Below are 19080 nucleotides of genomic sequence, written 5' to 3' on the forward strand. Positions count from 1 at the left end.
TCTTAATTCGGTACTCATCGCGAAAGAAACTTCCAAAACGACAGAGGGATGAACTCAGATTGACGTGCCGGGAAAGCTTGACCAACTTGGATGGCACTAGCGGACACTTTCAATCCTGTCGTTGGTCTGCATAGGGGCGCTTACACGTTGCCAAATGCCGCCTAAAACACAGTGTTGCCATATGTTTCTGGCCGCTTCTTCTTCTTTTTAAAACCGTTTCATTCTTAAACTTGGTTTTTTCTTTCGTAAAAAATGTTGAAAATCTCGTAGGCGGCACCTTGACACGTCACTTTCAAAATGCTGTATCTCGGTCAAATTTTAAGCTACAGAGCTCAACTTGGTCTTGTTTTATAGGTAATTACTAGGACTATAACCTCACACAAACCGCATTTTGATATCTGCATTCTTTCGCCCTCTGCGGAAAAAGGGGCAGTACTTTTGGGACACCCTATGTATTTAACATAGGTTTAAATGGAAGAAATCCGATGTTGCCAAATTGCTGGATCCGCCTCTGCCGAGGCTCATGCGGAAAATGAGATGGGCCCTTACGTCAGAAAGATGACGATATATCCAATGAATGTGTTTCCATTTTAACAGAGTTACAATTGGACGTATTTATGCTGAAAGGAACTATGTCTCACGAAACCTCTTTGCACATAGTTCCTTTTAGCACAAATACAAAGTTACACAGGCAGCCCAAAACGAAAATAGTAGAAACAAAACAAGGAAACAGTGGAAACAAGGCTAAAATACATACAAATACAAAATACACGGGACGTGTATGTTGATCACTGCAGTCTTTCAATACCAACACCCTGTAACGCCGTGCTGGTCTCTTTTGATTTTAATTCATTTTTCATTTTTGTAATTTTTCAGCGGTTGATAATGGTGTTGCGAGACACCGAGACGTCCCGTGTACTTTTATGTATTTTAGCCTTCTTTCCACTGTTTCCTTGTTTTGCCTCTATTATTTCCTTTCAGCATAAATACGTCCAATTCTGAGCATATTGTAAATCGGCCTAACCTGCAGATTGGTGAAGTACGACACTCTGATAACTCAAGGCATGGGCCACTATCAAAGATCGTTCAGCTCATAAACAAAACAAAACAAGCAAATATCATATGAAACAAAAAGAACTATGAAACAAGTAAATTCTGCACACACAGTACATTAGTACATTTTGATTCAAGTCAGTTGTACGTAGTTCTTTTTTGTATTAATACGTCCATGGGACTAAAAATACGTCAAGGTCAAGAAAATGAGTGCAAAAACGATTCGAGTTTATTCGCCTTGCGTAGGAGATGACGTAATCTAAGATTGCTTAGGCACTTCGTGCGAATAGAAAAACGAGCAGGAAAGCTCTAATACGTTCGTATTAGAGAGGCGCTCAGCTAAATTTTTTGTAGGCGCGTTTATACTGCCGTGATAAGGAAAAACGCCGTATGAACCTTCAGACATTCCCACATTCCCTTCAATAAAACCCCTATTTACGTGGCAAATTGTGAATGTTTTTCTTCAATTTTTTCAGACAATTTTGTTCGCAATTTTGTCTAAAATGTCTGAAACTTTCAAGGATAAATAAGCATAGTTTTTCTCAAAAATACATGTTTTATCCGGGGCGATTTGGCAACTCTCGAATGTTCATACGGCGTTCTTCCTTAGCACGGCAGTATAAGTTCCCCGGAGAATATGAGCACCGTTGAGATGAAAGATTCGCTCACCAAAAAACTGCACTACTGTTTAAAAAAAATACCGAAAAACGGTTATCGTCCTCCGCGTTTTTGAGCATTTGAGTGGACAATTGTATCGAACGAATCCACTGATCATCGTGTAACTGTCAATAATCATTCAAACGACTCAGAGTCTGTTTGTATGCTCAACAATTGACTAAATTCAGTTTCAACTCTTAAATAAAGACTATAGTCATATCAAATTTGGCAAGGCAGCGGCGAGAGTCATGTTCTGCGTGCTTCTGGAGTTACATTCTAGACTTACAAAAAACAAAGTTTGAATTAGAAATTGGCAAAAAAGAGGACTGTAATTTTTTTTTAACTCTGCAAGAGGGCGGCTGTCAAGACAGCAGCCTCTCTTGCGGAATATGTGCAATGGACTACTAGACTAGGTACAATTTTAAGAAGTCTGATACATGCGTTTCGTGTAATGATTTCAGTAATTGTCGGTGCACGAATCTTGTTTTACGTGGAATTATGGTTATGAGACGTGTATCATAATGCTTATAACTTCAGACTATACCTAATGGTCCATTTCTGCTATATTGCCTTCAACGATGCCAATTTTCGCGCGTTTACTGCCTTATCGTAGAAATTGTCTTTGCATTAATAAAACGAAGTTTGCTGTTTTAGCTGAATCAGTGAGTCCATTTAAACTAGCTTAAAAGATTTTTGAAGGAGATTCGATTTCTTTTTTCCATAAACTACACCATTTCCAAGAAAATCGATGATAAAAGTCGCCGCACCTATCTACATCATCAAAAAAGTCCAAGATGCCCGAAATGCAAACACCTCATTTTTTGCCTCTACGTTGCGACAGTGTTTATCTCAATTAATTTCCTCAACATCAAGAGTCACTGTGAACTTGTAAAAATCTTACGAGTATTTTTCCAATGCCTCGTCTCCATGTTTGCAGATATCGTCAACTCGAGGTTCGCCTTCAATTTCACAGCACAGGCAATAGCGGTGACATAGCAAATAGTGCGACAAGTTTCACTTAAAACCCGAAAGTTTCATTTATCGCTACCCTTGGGCGTCCTTTTTTGCGTCATCTCCTCCCAGGAGAAATCCAATCAAGCATCTTCTTTCGCAGCCTATCGTCAATCACAGTAATTTTGGCAACTTCTGTAAGACAAAGCGCTATGCATGGCAGAGCAAAGGGCGGCCATTAGCCCCAAAGGGTCAACTGAGGCCCGTAATAGGTTAAAAATGAGAAAAATAAGTGCAAATTTACTTTGAATATGCGGCCTTGCGCAGCAGCTGCCGCAATCTAGGACTGACAAGGCACTTCGTATGAACAAAAAAAATGTAAAAATGTCTTGGAAAATTGCACGAAAAGACAACGGGGTTCTTGAAAGGTCGAGCTCTATTCACGGCAATCAGTTTCTTTAGTCATCGGCAGACGGCATTTTAAGGTGCAGTTTTTTTTACACTTTTTTGCGCCGTGCGATAAATTGCACGAGATTTAGCGAAAGATACTCCGATAGCTAAGCTTGCAAATGTAACATGTCAAATCACTTTCCATGGGTAAACTTTAAGAATTTGTTTCTGCGATCACGAAGTTGCAAGTCGCTTCGAATCCTCTCTCTTTTGTTGAAAGAAAAGTAAAGAAATCTTTTCAAACCTTCTTTTTTATTAAAAAGCCGAATCTTTTATCTATTTTTGGATCCTCCCCTGCTTTGTTCTGCACAGTCTGTTCTAGAAATTGAACTCATCTTTGCTAAATTTAAAACATTTCGCGCACACTGAAAAAAATAATCGGTGGGATTTACCAGAGTTTGGGTGTTGTTTACCATACTGTCTACTTGATTTTTTACACAGTGAAGCTGCAGCATAGTTACCAATATACCGGTATGGTAAATAACACGATACGGCTGACACTATGCGACACAGTGCCAGTGTGGCGTTCCCGACTGACTAGTATGGTAATTTCAAGCATCCAGATGCTGCGACAAACCTTGTAGATTCTAAAATCCACTCATCTTATATTATTAAATGCTTTTGATGAAAGTCGTGGATATTTTACTTACATCTTACTTTTAGAAATTCCGTTACATACACAATCAATGGCAGTTAAAGACAGTTTCAACGAGAAATAGCAGATAATTGCTTCACTGATTTCAAGTAAATGATACCAAAACCATACTTGTTATTCGCGTTAAGGTATCATTTACAGACTAAATCAGATCCACGGAAAATTTAATTGCATATAATAAATAGATAGTTCAAAATATACCCACAAAAAGACACTACATGAAAATCCAATCGCACGGTTCACGGTGGGGCAGAAGCTGCCAAATTTTGCTTAAAGTTACAGTTAAACATCAATCCCACGCACATTTGTCTCTTCATCTGAGTATGTTGAGCTCCGAAAATTTTAACAAGAATATAGATATACCTACGAACGAAGTATTCAAAAATCACTTCTAGTCGATTATATTCAAATTACTTCCGCACTTTTATGTTTTCGAAATGACTTTACACAGAACCGATATTCACTGGATTGCAGAACAACTTTGCGAAGGTTTTCAAATTTTCAGGATTCCTTCACTTTGCAAGCCAGATTCATTGTAGCAACTCCTAACCTCCAGAAATTGGTCGATACGAATAACGAAAAAATCTCAGAAAATGTATGTGGCAGATCAATATAGATAGATTCGAAGAGAAGACGGTAGCTTTAGGGACAATTCGAACACAAATTTGGGCAAATTACGCGTGGATTCACATGGATTAATATGGATCAATAAAACACAGCCACGGACTCCGACCCTCAACGTGATAAATTTATAACTGACAAACAGACAAACGAAAAATGGCGGACCACAGACCGCAGCGCAGTCAAGCGGGAGCTCTCACCACGCTGACTATACCAGTATGGTAAATTTAACCTACCAACACCATGACCAGTCGCATACAGATGCCTACAGATATCAAACGCAAGTGTTACCATGTTATTCCATACTTTTAACTCATCGTATGGTAAAAAATACCCAGCTGATGGTGAGAAATACCTAAACGATGGACAGACACACCTAACTGATATTTACAATCCGGGTATGGTAATTTTTATATCGAGTATGATTCTCACTTTCATCTAGATGCTTAAATCGACCATTATTTGGCTTTTTATCACCATATTTTTTTTTACTATACCATTATGGTCAATCCCACTTCCACTTTTTTTTCAGTGCATATTTCATTTTTCAGGGGATAATAAATAAATCCTCAAAATGGCATGGTACCAACCTTGATTTCTCCTTGCTATCCCGGCATTTAAATGTGGACATTTTAAGCTAAAATGTTGATTGATTCCTCTTGACGAGTGAAATATGTTAGAGGCTGAAGTGACGAAATGCGTAAATATCCATCGCAGCGTTTAAAAACATCCGATTATGTATTAAAGAAAAAAAATTGAAGAAAAAAACCGATCAAAATATCTCTAAAAAGCTACCTGCGCGAACTCTTAAATGCGTGGAGAGAATTTATAGAAAATTTGGAAAAAAAAACCCGTCGATTAGTTATCTTCATAAAAATAAAGCATGATCGGAGACTTCAAAGGTCACAATGCGTCGTTTTCCTGACGCGAGAGCGCATATCTCGATTTCCACGTGAACCCTGCTCTCATTAGCGGATCTGGCAAATTGGCAACATTGTTTTTCCCTATTTAAACGTATGGAAATGTATCGATTCTTGTAGGGGCCAGGTGCTCCGGCAAGAATCGATAATTTAACATGGGTTTAAATGGAGGAGATTCGGTGTTGCCAAATTGCTGGATCCGCCTCTGCCTGCTCTCCATATAACTCAATGCTTTTCAGGGCCCACATGGATAGAGACACGCTATTACGTCAGAGAAGTAACGCATTGAAGACACCTATTTGTCCAGCATAGCCACCGATTGTCAAAAGTCTCGCCACGCCACAGCTTTTGAGGTAGGTGTTGTGAAGTCCAGCTATGGAAGTGTAGATTTATGAGGAAACTAGTGGCAATAAACGTCATAGTGGCATTTCGCTCTGAGATCAACGCGGCATGAACACGTGTGTTAATAGCTCATATTCCGAGTATCGTCCGAATTTCCAACGTAGGGAAACCATTTGAAATACATAGACTGATAAGCACCCTCAAAATCAGGCATCATTCCAGACAATAGAGATTTAGAGATTTCCACGTTTTATAAATTTTTTCCTATTTTCCTCCAAAATCACGCCATAAATTATAATTTACGTTCGCTCTCAAGACCGGTAAAATCCACTCATAATTTTCCGATTTCTTGATCTCTGAATTCCATACTCATATCATACCTCGTAAGTTTTTTTGGTTTGCTCATCGCTAATGTTAGCTGCCGTGCTAATGAAAAACGTCGTATGAACCTTTAGGCGTTGCCAAATTTTCTTTGATAAAACACAAATACCCTAGTAAACTTGTTAATATTTTTCTTCCAATTTTTCAGAGCATTTTGATCGCACTTTGATCTTAAGTTCCTGAAAATTTCAAGAAAAATTATTCATAATTAACCTCAAAAATAAACATTTCATCAAAGGAAATGTGGCAACTCTCGAATGTTCATACGGCGTTCTTCCTTAGCACGACAGCGTGGTAAGCAATCTACTAGATTTCAATTGGTAATTTCAAATGGAAAATTACACAAAATTCACTCTCGATCACGAACAAAAATCAGCAAAATTTGAACGGAAACAGCAACATTTTTTTCTTCTTCTTCTTTTTGTGTAAGTGAGTTGGTGAGGTGGTGTGTTTGTGTGTGTAAAAAATTGATTTATATGGATCGATTTCGCAACCTTGGAAGAAAGTTACATTCTTTCGACTGGAGAACGACAGAATGACTCCAACAAAAACTCAGATGGATGTAGTTATGCTAATAAGCACTATGTTGCGATGGATGTAAGTTAAAAAGAGCCATAAAACGCACACGTTCTAGTTATACAATTCCTTGCTAATTTATTTTATCGACATGTTGTTCCTTTCTGCAGAAGTGTGTCCATTGTGTCATGGGTCCTTGCAAAGTGTCAATTACCCAGGAAATAACTGTTTCCCCTCGTTTACTCCTGTACGCAAATGTGTGTGAGTAAATGGGCGTGTGTCATATGGGCGGGGTTTTAGCATGTTCAGTAAAAATCTACATCCATAGGTGAAATTTTGCCAATCAAGTGAGAATTGTATTCCCGTCGTTTTGCTCTCACTGACAACTAAATTTACAGGTCCATTCTACCGTGCTAAAGAAAAACGCCGCATGCACATTCGAGAGTTGCCAAATGTTCCCAGGTAAAGCACGTATTTTTAAAGGAAGTTATTCATATTTTTTTATTGTAAATTTGCAAATATTTGAGCTGAAATTGCGAACAAAATCGTCTAAAAAATGTAGAGAAAAATATTCAAAATTTTCCCTGTAAAGCCGGTTTTTAGGGAAGGAAATCTGGCAATGTCTAAAGGCTCATGCGGCGTTTTTCCTTAGCACTGCAGCATTGACAATCAAGCGAGTATTGTATTCCCAACCCCAACGTTATGCTCTCACTGACATTTAAATTTACAGGTCCAATCAACTTCAAAACTTATGGCAAAAAAAATTGTTTATACCAGCTTTTAGTAACTCGTCTTGAAGTGGGTAAGTGCTTTTCGGGGTAATCTTCCATTCAAGAATTCAGTGACGTACTTTACTCATGTTATTATGAGCAAACGACATGCACCACTGTCGCGTTAAAAGTAACAATATCAACAAATGGAGGTGTACACTGGAAAATAAAATATTCGATTTTTATATCATGAAGAATGTTCATCGTGTTCGAAGAGTGTGGCTGCATGCGTAATTAGATGCATGACTGCGGGGGCACAATGAGTCAGTTAAATCATTTCTTTTTTTTAAGTCATTCGAAAATATGTATAATTTTAAATAGAGAAGCTTCGTATAAATAAAAAAGAAATGAAATGACTTTAACAATGCGATTTGAAATTGGATCTCAGTTGGCTCCGCCGCCTCCTCGGCGATTGGCGCTCAATGCCTGGTAAAGTGTCCTTCCAGGGGCTGGAGCATCTGGGTTCCGTTGAATCTCAAGGGCGACATTCGAGGCACAAAACGCAAAAGGCTTCGTAGATGGAGTACAAAAACAATAGGACGGTTTCAATACCGTGCACTGGAACCATTGTCCTGACTTCCTGTGTGGACATAAAAGTTAGTTACTGGGCCGATACACTTTAAAAAAGGCTGAAAACAGCCAATACACTACTGAAAATTTTGAATTTGAATTGGACGTATTTCTGTCTGAAGGAATTATGTGCATTAAGGCATGAGCCCTGAGACCCATAATAATGCATCTGTAACAGGGCTCACGGCATAATGCACATAGCTCCGTTTGGCAGAAATACGTCCAAATGAGAAAGGAAGTCTCGCCGATTAGAGAAAATCGCCACTGGTGAACGATGCTGTATACTTGCATAGTGTTGTACTTACTTCTTCTTGAGTTGACACTCTGCCCGGCAGGCGCCCAAACAAGGGCCTTTCAAGTCGTCCGGCAGTGACATGAGGTCATCAAACGCAGCCTGACAAAGGGCGGACTTTTCATCTATTTCTTCCCAATTTTTCCGCTGGATCTTCTGCTCGCCGAGTTCCAGGCAAGGATCCGAGTCTGCCACACGGATCACGTTCCTCATTTTTTGCAAAACTGACTGGCTGCGCTGCGGTCGCCGCTCCTGCCCACCTGGGTCCATTGCGACCATCTGGAAGACGCATTGGAATTTATTTCTGCTAGAGGGGCAAAATCCTTTTTGGGCGCTTCTGGGTACCAGATGCGCCCTTTCCAGCCGTTCGACTCCCCCGATGTAACATGTACTATACTACATACCGTTTTGCCTTATGGGTAATGACGCCATTCTGGTACACCCGGGAAAATTTGATTTTTTTCTGCATCTGGTATTCGTAAAAGTTTTCGTGAAATGTTTTGCTTTTAAGCATAACAATCTCGCACGGACGTATTACCTGGTTAAATATTTTGGGGCTTCGTTATGCTTAAATGCCTCATATTCGAGGTTGTAGTTTCAGATTGATTCGAAAAAATCACGAACAGTCACGTGATCTCTTCATTTTAGTGACGTATTACTGTGCTATTTTGTGATTGGTTCATTTTCTCGGCGCAGCATCGTCAAGCGTCAGCTGTTTGCGGCTCTGGGTTGAAGGTTTAAGGTTATGTCAGAGAGAATAGAAAGTTAGAGGCCCGACTCGATGCTAGGTAATTGAAACAGATGCGCTCGCAGCGCGCTCGCTGGCAACGTACGCAACTACTATTTTCTATTGTTTTCCAGAGACTAGCGGCGGGTATGTTGCTGCCGGACCACCTTCACGTAGGCAATTTGTTATACATCGTCCGTCCGCAATACTCTCGCTTGGCCGTATGAAAACGTTCCTCGCATGCGCAGTGTTAAAGAAGCGCCCTCCAACGCTTCGGCGTTGGAACTGCTTGTTTTTATTTTTATTTACTTTTGGTCTTCTGGAGGGCATTCACACATTTCAGAGAATTTAATTCTATTGGGGAGGGGGGGAGTGTTAAAATGTTCGGCTTTATCTACAGATTACACGAAAAATGAACGAAATCATAAATGGGAGTATACGGAAAAAGTATGCACCCAAAATGTCTGGGACGTTTTGGGGTGTTCTCAGCCCCTTTATCGACCAGGAAATAAAAATGCAAAATATCAAAACAATGAATGTTATATTTTGTTTGGTTTTTTTCCCTGCTGGTTAACAAAGGGGTGAGAACCATCCCAAAACGTCTCAGTAGTTTTGTGTGTATTTTAGCCGTTTACCCATTTACTGTGTGTGTTTTTCGTTAAGTAACAAGGTAGAGAAATGGTGCTGGGTCCACACCACATGGTGTGTTTTTTTCTCGTGAGGATCACACTTTTGCGTCATGCCTCGCGTCATATTCCTGACGGCGTTTCGATGCTATCTTGGATTTTACGGGATGCTGAGGTGGATTCACTGACAAGTGTGTTTCACTGATGAGGTCTAAAAAGGCACAAAACATCATAGACCTGTTGGCGTGACCTCAACTTAATATTCCAACGCAAGCTGCCTGAGCTGAGCAAGTGAGCACTCTCCCCCACAGTCTCGTACTGCTAGTCATCGGAGCAAAAAAATGTTTCATGAATTTAATTGAAAAATTGTCTCATCTTATTGGCTTTTTTTCCCCGCGCGAAATGGTGTGGACTCATTACCATTTTTATACCTTGTTACATACAGTTCGGTTTCTCTCGATTTTCGTCAAATTTTTTAGGTTTATCCTATGCACTGTTCTTAACTAAAGATTTTATCTCCACGCTCTCCCAGTCAAAGCATAGAACCGTCGTGTACTGTATTGGGAAACAGTGAACCAGGCTCGGACTGGCCATAAGGCCAATCTGCCATTGGCAGATACGCCCCCTAAGTGCGCCGAAAACGCGCCCCTCTGACAGGTAGCAAAATAAGAAGAGAAAAAAAATTACGACCGAGAATATATGCGGAGAATTTCTTAAATGAGCAAAGAAAGGTGCTTGATAATGGTGAACAGAGGTTCAAGAACTACTTTCTGAAGCGTAAACACTTTTCTGTAAATTGTTCACCTTTTTGTTGACATACAGGTGCTTTATCATCCCGTTCCTTCATTCGCTATGTGTAACTCCCTTAAGCGATTGTCGGTTCGATTTTTAGACACACGCGCCCTTTATAGACCTCTCGAGAGACCTTTAGGCATATTTCTTCCTTTTCAAATGACTATTGATTTTGACATATCATAGCATATGGCGGGCAAACTTAACCTTAATTTATTTCGAAATTCAAAAGTAAGAGACATCTAAAGTGTAAACGCGATACAACTATTCTCGCAAGATGGATGTCCACATTGCAAATGAAAAATGTAAGACGCGATGGCGTGAGTCGTGAACTCGCAATGCTCTGTTCTAGTTTAAAGCAACATTACAAATAAGATAAACGGAAACAAACGCAACATGGAAATGGAGGGAGGCAAAGGATGCGCGTTAACGACGGCGCAGAGATACAACTATTCGTACTTAATGGACTTCCGTGCTGCATCTGAAAAATTGAAGGCGCGATAACGCGAGGCGTGAGTTCTCAATGCCCTGATATATTCTGCCAATGAGGTGTCGCTCAGATTCGGGAGAAAAGCTAAAAAAGAGACCCCAACACATTCCTCCTACCTTCGGCTATGTTACTAACGTAGTGCTTGAAGCACCATTACGAATAGGACAAACGCAAACAAACACAATATGGAAATAGGGGGAGGGAAAGAATATGCGCGTTTACGACGGCGCAGAGATACAACTATTCGTACTCGATGGACGTCCGTGCTGCATCTGAAAAATTGAAGGCGCCATGGCGCGAGGCGTGAGCTCTTATAATTCTCTGCTATATGCTGTCAATGAGGTGTCGCTCAGATTCGGAAGAAAAGTTAAAGAAGAGACCCGAACACATCTCTCCTACCTTCCTTTGTGATACTCACGTACTGCTTGAAGCACAATTACGAATAAGACAAACGCAAACAAACACAATATGGAAATAGAGGGAGGGAAAGGATATGCGCGTTTACGACGGCGCAGAGATACAACTATTCGTACTCGATGGACGTCCGTGCTGCATCTGAAAAATTGAAGGCGCGATGGCGCGAGGCGTGAGCTCTCATAATTCTCTGCTATATGCTGTCAATGAGGTGTCGCTCAGATTCGGAAGAAAAGTTAAAGAAGAGACCCGAACACATCTCTCCTACCTTCCTTTGTGATACTCACGTACTGCTTGAAGCACAATTACGAATAAGACAAACGCAAACAAACACAATATGGAAATAGAGGGAGTGGAAAGGATATGCTGCGTTTACGACGGCGCAGAGATACAACTATTCGTACTCGATGGACTCCGTGCTGCATCTGAAAAATTGAAGCGCCATGGCGCGAGGCGTGAGCTCTTATAATTCTCTGCTATATGCTGTCAAGATCACATTACGCCCCTTTAACCGGCCAAAGGGTCTGCACCCTCAGATGCGAGTCAGTCCGACCCTGAGTGAAACTTTAAACATTCATGGTGAGAATAGGAGTGAATTTTAGACTTATCCTATGGCTCAGCGTTATTTTCGAACCATTTTTAACATGTAAATCAATGTGTGACTAATACACCTGTGGCAAAGGTTTGCAACAACCCTACATCTACACAAAAAGGGGGAGATGCGCTTAAAATGACGTAATTTTTAAGGAGGGGGGTCTGGAGATGAGTGACATGTAGTTGACAAAGGGTGAGCGGAAAAATCAAATACTCGAGAAAAATGGGTGACGTAATTTATGGTCGGCCACTCACAGGGTGGATGGATTCCTCCCATTCGACGATGAAAACAATTGATATAAGTGGGCAGCCTTACTTAGGAATGGTTACTTATGGTATATATGAATTCAAAATAAGAGAAATAGTGTCGCCAACCTGCAACAACCACCGTTGTGCGTGTAGCACAAGGAAATGTGTATGGTGGCCTGTATTAATTTTTTCCTCTTCGATTCCCATTTTTTGCAGGATTTTCTAAGATTTTTATTCCCCTTAACTTTCGCAGAATCACAGTTTGTAGTCAGTTGAAGAACTTGTGAGATACAGAGGGTTACATTTTCATTCATCTGCAACGTAGAGATGCTCGTGCGTCATATCGTCGCCTCTCTGACGTAAAGGGCGTATCTAGATTTCCATATGGACGTATTTCTACCAAACAGACCTATGTGGAGGTGAGAAATATGGGGTGTGCTCTAGGAAGCTGCATAAGAAGCAATGTAAAAGTGGGCGTGATTCCTGTTGAAGAATTGGGAAAGCGGGATTTTACATTCTATCAAAGAGACCTATGTGGCAACTGAATGCGGAACTCATGAGCCGCGGGCATGGCAAGAGAGCGTTGTGGACAGGGCTCATGAGTTAAAGAGTCCCGCCAACGACCCTCCCGTCGTTCCGGAGCTCCTTCGTTGCCGCTGACGTCACTGGCGCACAATTATTCTCATTCACTCGCCACGCAAAGAGAACTAACGAGCACACCCCATATTTCTCACCTCCACATAGGTCTCTTTGGTAGAAATACGTCCAATCAAGATACGCCCTTACGCCAGAGGAGCGACAATATTATAACACCAGTCAAGACCTATTTCTGCAACTATTCCTAAAAAGCATCTTACCTATAAGGTACCTATTTGTGTATCTCAAGTAAAAAATTGAATATTTAATTTAAATTTGAATTTTAAAATTTGAATATTTAAGATTTTCACAGTAAGAATTAATGTAGAAAATGTTGAATATGCTGCAATTTCAGAATAAACGGTACTCAGTTTAATCGTCTTTTCTAAGCTAGTGCCTAATTGAAGCAATTTAAAGAATACACCTTAGATAGTCCCATCAATTTAACAATGAGCAATTTAAAACTCTTTCGAAAAAAAACGGAGGAAAATTTGGGAGGCCGTCAAAATTTGTTATCTGTATAGGAACAAAACCACGTATTCCATTTAACAATTTTTTCCTTGACGTGCCTTTATGATTTTCCCAAACAATCAACGTTTTCCCTATGGAAAAATTGGAAATTAAATTACTTTTTTTTCAAATTCCACTCACCGATTGGATGACGAGGGCTAGAAGGAGTCCAAAATATGGCAAAGCACTCATTCTCTACGGTTGTTGTTAATTTGTTGGAATATCCAAACTTCTGAACTGAGGATAGGTATTGCTCAGTGTGATGTAGGAACTTGAAACATGGAACCACTTGTCATGGATTACTCGTCATGCAAGCATTGTGTTTTCCATTAATTCCCGAAAAATCATGGAAGAAGTTCTCCCTCTACACCTAACTTGAAACTCGGTGATGCCAAGAGCAACAAACGAAAGAGCGAGCGAAACGATTATAATTAATATTATCGTGCCAATCGGCAACCTATGAAATTAAACTCCGAATTTTCCACGGTTTTTGAATTCATTGCTGTGGAAGCAGAGCAGGATTTTTTCCCACACAAAATGCGAGCCTGAAAAGTACGTGCACCTTCACTTTCACGTTACTTCAAGCTTAGAGAGATGTGTTTTTTGTTGAGAAATGTACCTCATTCGCGTGTACAGGGTATCTGTAATTTTTTATTTTTTAGAAGTCCATATGCCTTACATCGACCAGTTTTACATCTTCCCCGCCCTGAAGCAAAATTTTTTCCTGATAAAATTCTCGCGTAAAATGTGACCTAATATGCGTCATACTAAGAGCACTTTAAATTTTGGGTCAAATTGGAATACATGTGCTCCGGCAATACATCAAATCGGCTGGTAAACAACCGAGATATCATTTAAAATTTTAAACGGCCGCCATTTTGAAACGGTGGTATAAAACGACGACTTCTGCTGGTTTTTCATGATCTCAACGAAATATCACACGATGGGAGTTCCCATTTGAGATTCGAAAGTTGCCATCCACCCCCAGCCCGACGAGGGGGTAACTCACTCAAAAAAGTTTTCCCACTTTCATTGAAAAAATTTTCGTCCAAATCGTATGTCAACCTGCCATCGTTCTTGAGATATTAACAAATATCCATACTATTCGAGACGTTACCGAAAAGCGTAAATTTCCAAACGCGAAACATACACATGCTTTTTGGCATCGCCATACCTATGATTTTGTATGGAAGCAGGGCGGTTTCCGTTAAGTATTTCCTCATGGAGTCGTTTCTTATAAAACAGCCGACTGATGCTCAAGTCCGATAACTCTGAAGCATATTGATAACGTGAGACATTTTTTTCTAAAAGTCGCAGGTCCTGAGTCACCGGATTTTGAACGAACCGGAGGTTGATGTACATTTCTGACTGCGTTTTTTTCATCTTCTAAAACCAAAAGTAAAATGTTGGAATGAGCGCTCGAAAAAATTTTCCTCAAGTGGATCGCATTTAGCAAAAAGGAGCCAGCGCGAATACAGTGTTTTCAAAATAGTGCAACCTCTTCCATTGTTTTAAAAATCCTAAATTTATGTACAATAGTAAAATTTACACCATTATTTTCCTTTAAAATTAACAATTTTTTGGAAGAGAGCGAAAACTATTTGCCATTCTGAAAGAATTTTTAGATCATTATGAAGAAGCAACATTTTTACAACATTGTAATCGCGCTGATTCCTTTTTGCTAAATGCGATCCAAGTGTCCATGATACGGTAGTGATCGATAGATGCGATAAGTGTGATCGTTCCGAAGTTGTCGCATTGCAATCAGATTTCTAATATTTCCTTATCCCCAGGTTCGCGGCACCCGTTTTGCGCAAACAATTTCCTGCTTTCACCACCCCCAAAAGCGTAAAATCAAAATTTGCGTTTTCGGAACGTTGCAATCTTGTATGGAATAAAAAATAAGTTCAGTTCAATTAACAATGTTACTGTGGGAAAATTGCAGTTTGCGAATGAGGCAACCCTGCGTCAGCAGTTGAGGCAAAATCTCAGGATATCAAAACATAGTAAACGTATGCGCAGTGAAGGTTTAATGTACTCCATCATTGGATTTTTTCCTTTTAGAGGTTCAGAGCTCCGACTTTTTTACTTACAAGCGTGTGACATCGAAACGGATGGATGTTTGACGTCTCGTGTCTCCCTATTTGCTGTTGGCGAGTGATGTGTTAGAGCGCATGACGCAGCTTGAACGTACGAATGCTCATTTATGCTTCTTATTTCCTCCTATTTGATAATCCTCCAGCAGGTACGTTTCATTGAATACATTTCACATTTTCAGAACATCGTAGGTCGACACTCCGTATTAGATTGGTAATTACAGATAAGGTTATTTCATGATGGTAAAATAATCAACATCTAAACATAACCTCAATTCACCTGGATCAGAGTCAACTGATCGCCGACTACTAGTGAAGTGTTACCAACCAAACATTTTTCCACTGCGCGTATCTTATTTTGGCGCGCTGTTTGAACTTGACCCTAGTCTAATTTGTGGGACAGTGTTTTCATTCTCAATTTTCCCGCTTTATTTATATATTTTTTTTCACTCTCACATCTACGCCAGGAGGTGACGTGCTGGTATTTTACTGGTGTGAATTTTTTCAAATTTATTTTCCGAGCCATGTAATTTTCTCCAAAATTATCCGAATTTACTACCATTCTGTTTTTTTCCGATTTCGTTGTGAGTAAAACTTAATCTACAGATCAAAATGTTTCTTTAGGAATTTAGTAAGTTTGAAACGTTCTTGTGTGACGAAAAAAAGAATCTAAAAAATAGTCAGGAGAAAATTTTGCCCTGGGAGCTGGCGAACCTCCAGGTCTGAACCAATAGGTTCTTTTAGCTAAAATTTTAAAGAGAATATAATCTACTCGGTCGTTTATAAATACTCTTTATTTTATCTATTATGTGCAATGTGTATTTTTCTTATGTTGAAGAAGCGCACAATAAATTGATGGAAAAAAGGAGAAAAGTGTGCAATTATGAATCTTCTTACAACTTCCTTACAGCAGGATTGGGGAAACTTTAGTGGATGAAAACGCTTCCCTGCCTCGCCCCTCTAAATCCTCCCTTTCCCCTTTTCTTCTCTTCTTGCCAATTTTTTACGTAGGTACTCATAATATCTTGTTCTTTTTATATCCTCCTGTTCTACATACATAACCTTTTTCAATATTCCGCTCTATTCTAGATTTTTCAATCGCCTCTGGAAGTCCAACGTGACGGATGATCCCATCGAATTTTGACCAGCTCGTGCCTATTACGCCATCCTTTAATTCGCAATTTAGGTAAGGATGCATCAATTTGCTTCAAGTGTGAATAATAATTTATTATGATAAATGAGATATTTTAATTAATTTTACGTCTTACCGGGCACTATTTGTTTAACTTTTATCAAGCAGATAGTAGGTAAAAGTTTCTTATCTCATTGAGCTTGATATTGTAATTCCTCTGGCTCGTTCACAACTTTTGTCTATTGAATATTCTTAAGCCATTCAAACAATGACCACCCCTACAATTGAACTGGAGGAACATTTCGGACCTAATCGTATTAGATTAGGAGACAAATTCAAGCAACTTGAAAAAGAGTCGGTCATTTTATCTCCGTTCTTCCTAATTGTCAGATGTGACATGAGAGGTGGGACTAAGTTCACTAAAAATTTGCAAAAACCGTTTGATAAAAACTTCACCGACGCTATGAAATCAATGCAAGAAAAAATGCACAGTATCTACAGACCTACGTTGTCTTACACTCAGTCTGACGAGATTTCCTTTATTTTCTTCGAGGCAAAAAATGATGTTTTGTTCAATTTACGGAGGGACAAAATAATAAGTTTAACCGCCGCTCAGGTTTCGACTTATTTTAATTATTTTATGAAGTCTAATTTTTCAGTTTTTGACTGCAGAGTGTTTAATGTCGATTCTCAAATTACTTGTTTCGAATACCTCTTATGGAGACACTATTATGACTGTCAAACAAACTCAATTCAACAAATTGCGAGACAATTTTATTCTCAAAAGGAGTTGAACAATATAAATATTCGTAATATTTACGAGTTACTTAAGAAAAAAACGAAAATTGAAGATTATCCGATTGAAAATATCAATGGTGTATTTACCAAAAGTATTAAAATCATGAAAGAAGGATATAATCCTTTAACGAAGGAACATGTTAATGTTGAAAGAACCAGTCTGAAATCTGAATCATTTTTAATGAAGAAAGATTTCTCTAATTCATTTTTGATTCTTTGAAAAATGAAACAGAAATCTAGCATGGATATTTTTTTATCGATCAACTTTTTAAAAAACTCTCATTCTTTTGTGAAAAACAAGATTATGTAACATTCAAATATGTTTAGAAAGTAGGTTAAGAAGTAAAATGTTCAAATCAGTCAATAATTGTGTTCAAGTATTTTCTCATAAAAGTGCGATCCGGATTATGTATCAAAATCACCCCATGTATTTTCATATCTGTGCCGTTTATGTGAGTTCGTTAACTTTTCCATTGGCTTCTTGGCAGATATATTAATACACATAATTTAAGCTGAAGGTCATAAACAAACCGATTAAGATATTGCTAAATTCTGAGTTTAGATGTCACTCGCACTTATTGTAAGAGATTTACAGCTTTGTTTCCTTTGTAAAAAAAAAAATAAACTGGCAAAATTGGAGTTTTGTTTTCTTTCTGTAAATTACAAAAAATGTCTCTGGAAATATGACCTTCCGAGAAGAGAGAGCCCCAGTGCCGGAAAATTCGAGACATGAGAAATCTCAAAATTTAGGCACACAAATCCCCCAGAAATTTTGAAGCAAACCGAGGTTACAAATCTCAAAAGTTTAGGCTTGCAACATGCGCAACATTTTCTAGTTTTTAAGTGCTAAAATGTTTCATACGCCCAGTTTCTGTCAGATAAAAACGAGATTAAAAAATGAGACAAACGTTAGAGTTTTTTCTGTGACGTATGCCGAGCGGTTTTTTGCTGGTTGGCGTTAAGTAAACCTTGAAGATGTTGCGCACGAAAAATGTCGAGATGATATTTGAAATTTCGTAAAATACACTGAAATGAAAAGTATAGTAACGTGTCTCCTTGGAAATTTTAAAACCACCTAGTGCGACACACACACACAAGAATTGCGGATGCACCATAAAAATGACGAGGGTTATTTTTAGTCTCCCCGGCGTACAGGATTTGGCGTGACTTACCTATACTATGGTTGCTATCATTGCAGCTCTCTAGTGATTGGAACTCGTCGCACAGTGACTTGTATGAGCGCACATTACCGCCTCTAGAGGATACCCGAAGGGCCTTCAATTTTGTACGTATGCAGTACGCACATCCGTTAAGCTCGAATAGTTGCATCAAGGCGTTAGGTTCTCTCCTTTGTATTTGGACGTATTTCTATCAAACGGAACTATGTGCATTATGACGTGAGCCCTGTTACGCACATATTCTTATGGGTCTCGGGGCTCATGTCTTAATGCACATAGTTCCGTTTGATAGAAATACATCCATTTGTTGGCTCGAAGCGGCTTCTTTCATCCTATTTCGGTAGCTAAAGTCGCAGAATGCATTTCTCTGATTTGGACGTTGCAAGTTTACATGTATGGCTCATTAATCTACAAAAATATAACCTAAAACTGAAAAATCAGCTTATTTCGCTGATGATTTGTCGCGCTTCACAGCAAAGAAAATTATGAAAATATTGATGTCCTGTTTTTTTTTTGAAAGATCCGATTGCAACCGAGATTCTCGCGTCTTGAAATCTCGGTTGGATCGGATCGTCAATTGAATCAGTGAGAACGAAAACACACCAACTCGGAAAAATGAAAATAATTAAGACACACACAAAACTGCGCAGTAGGTGAAGA

General features: G+C 39.2%; 1 protein-coding gene and 1 long non-coding RNA gene across 2 annotated transcripts; one reads left to right on the plus strand and one right to left on the minus strand.

Moving 5' to 3' along the window:
- Positions 1–7576: 7576 nt before the first annotated feature.
- Positions 7577–13772, minus strand: LOC109039070 (uncharacterized). The gene is made up of 3 exons (XM_019054402.2): positions 13358–13772; positions 8192–8457; positions 7577–7896 (listed from the first exon to the last, which is right to left on the minus strand). Exons 1-3 carry the CDS (start codon positions 13406–13408, stop codon positions 7701–7703), a joined length of 513 nt encoding a protein of 170 aa, XP_018909947.2. The 5' UTR covers positions 13409–13772; the 3' UTR covers positions 7577–7700.
- A 672-nt stretch (positions 13773–14444) lies between these two features.
- LOC109039071 (uncharacterized) lies at positions 14445–17881 on the plus strand. The gene is made up of 2 exons (XR_002009677.2): positions 14445–15461; positions 16402–17881. It is a non-coding gene; the product is annotated as an uncharacterized lncRNA (long non-coding RNA).
- The last annotated feature ends 1199 nt before the right edge of the window (positions 17882–19080 follow it).

The sequence above is a fragment of the Bemisia tabaci genome, chromosome 9, assembly GCF_918797505.1.
Source record: "Bemisia tabaci chromosome 9, PGI_BMITA_v3".
Lineage (NCBI taxonomy): Eukaryota > Metazoa > Arthropoda > Insecta > Hemiptera > Aleyrodidae > Bemisia > Bemisia tabaci.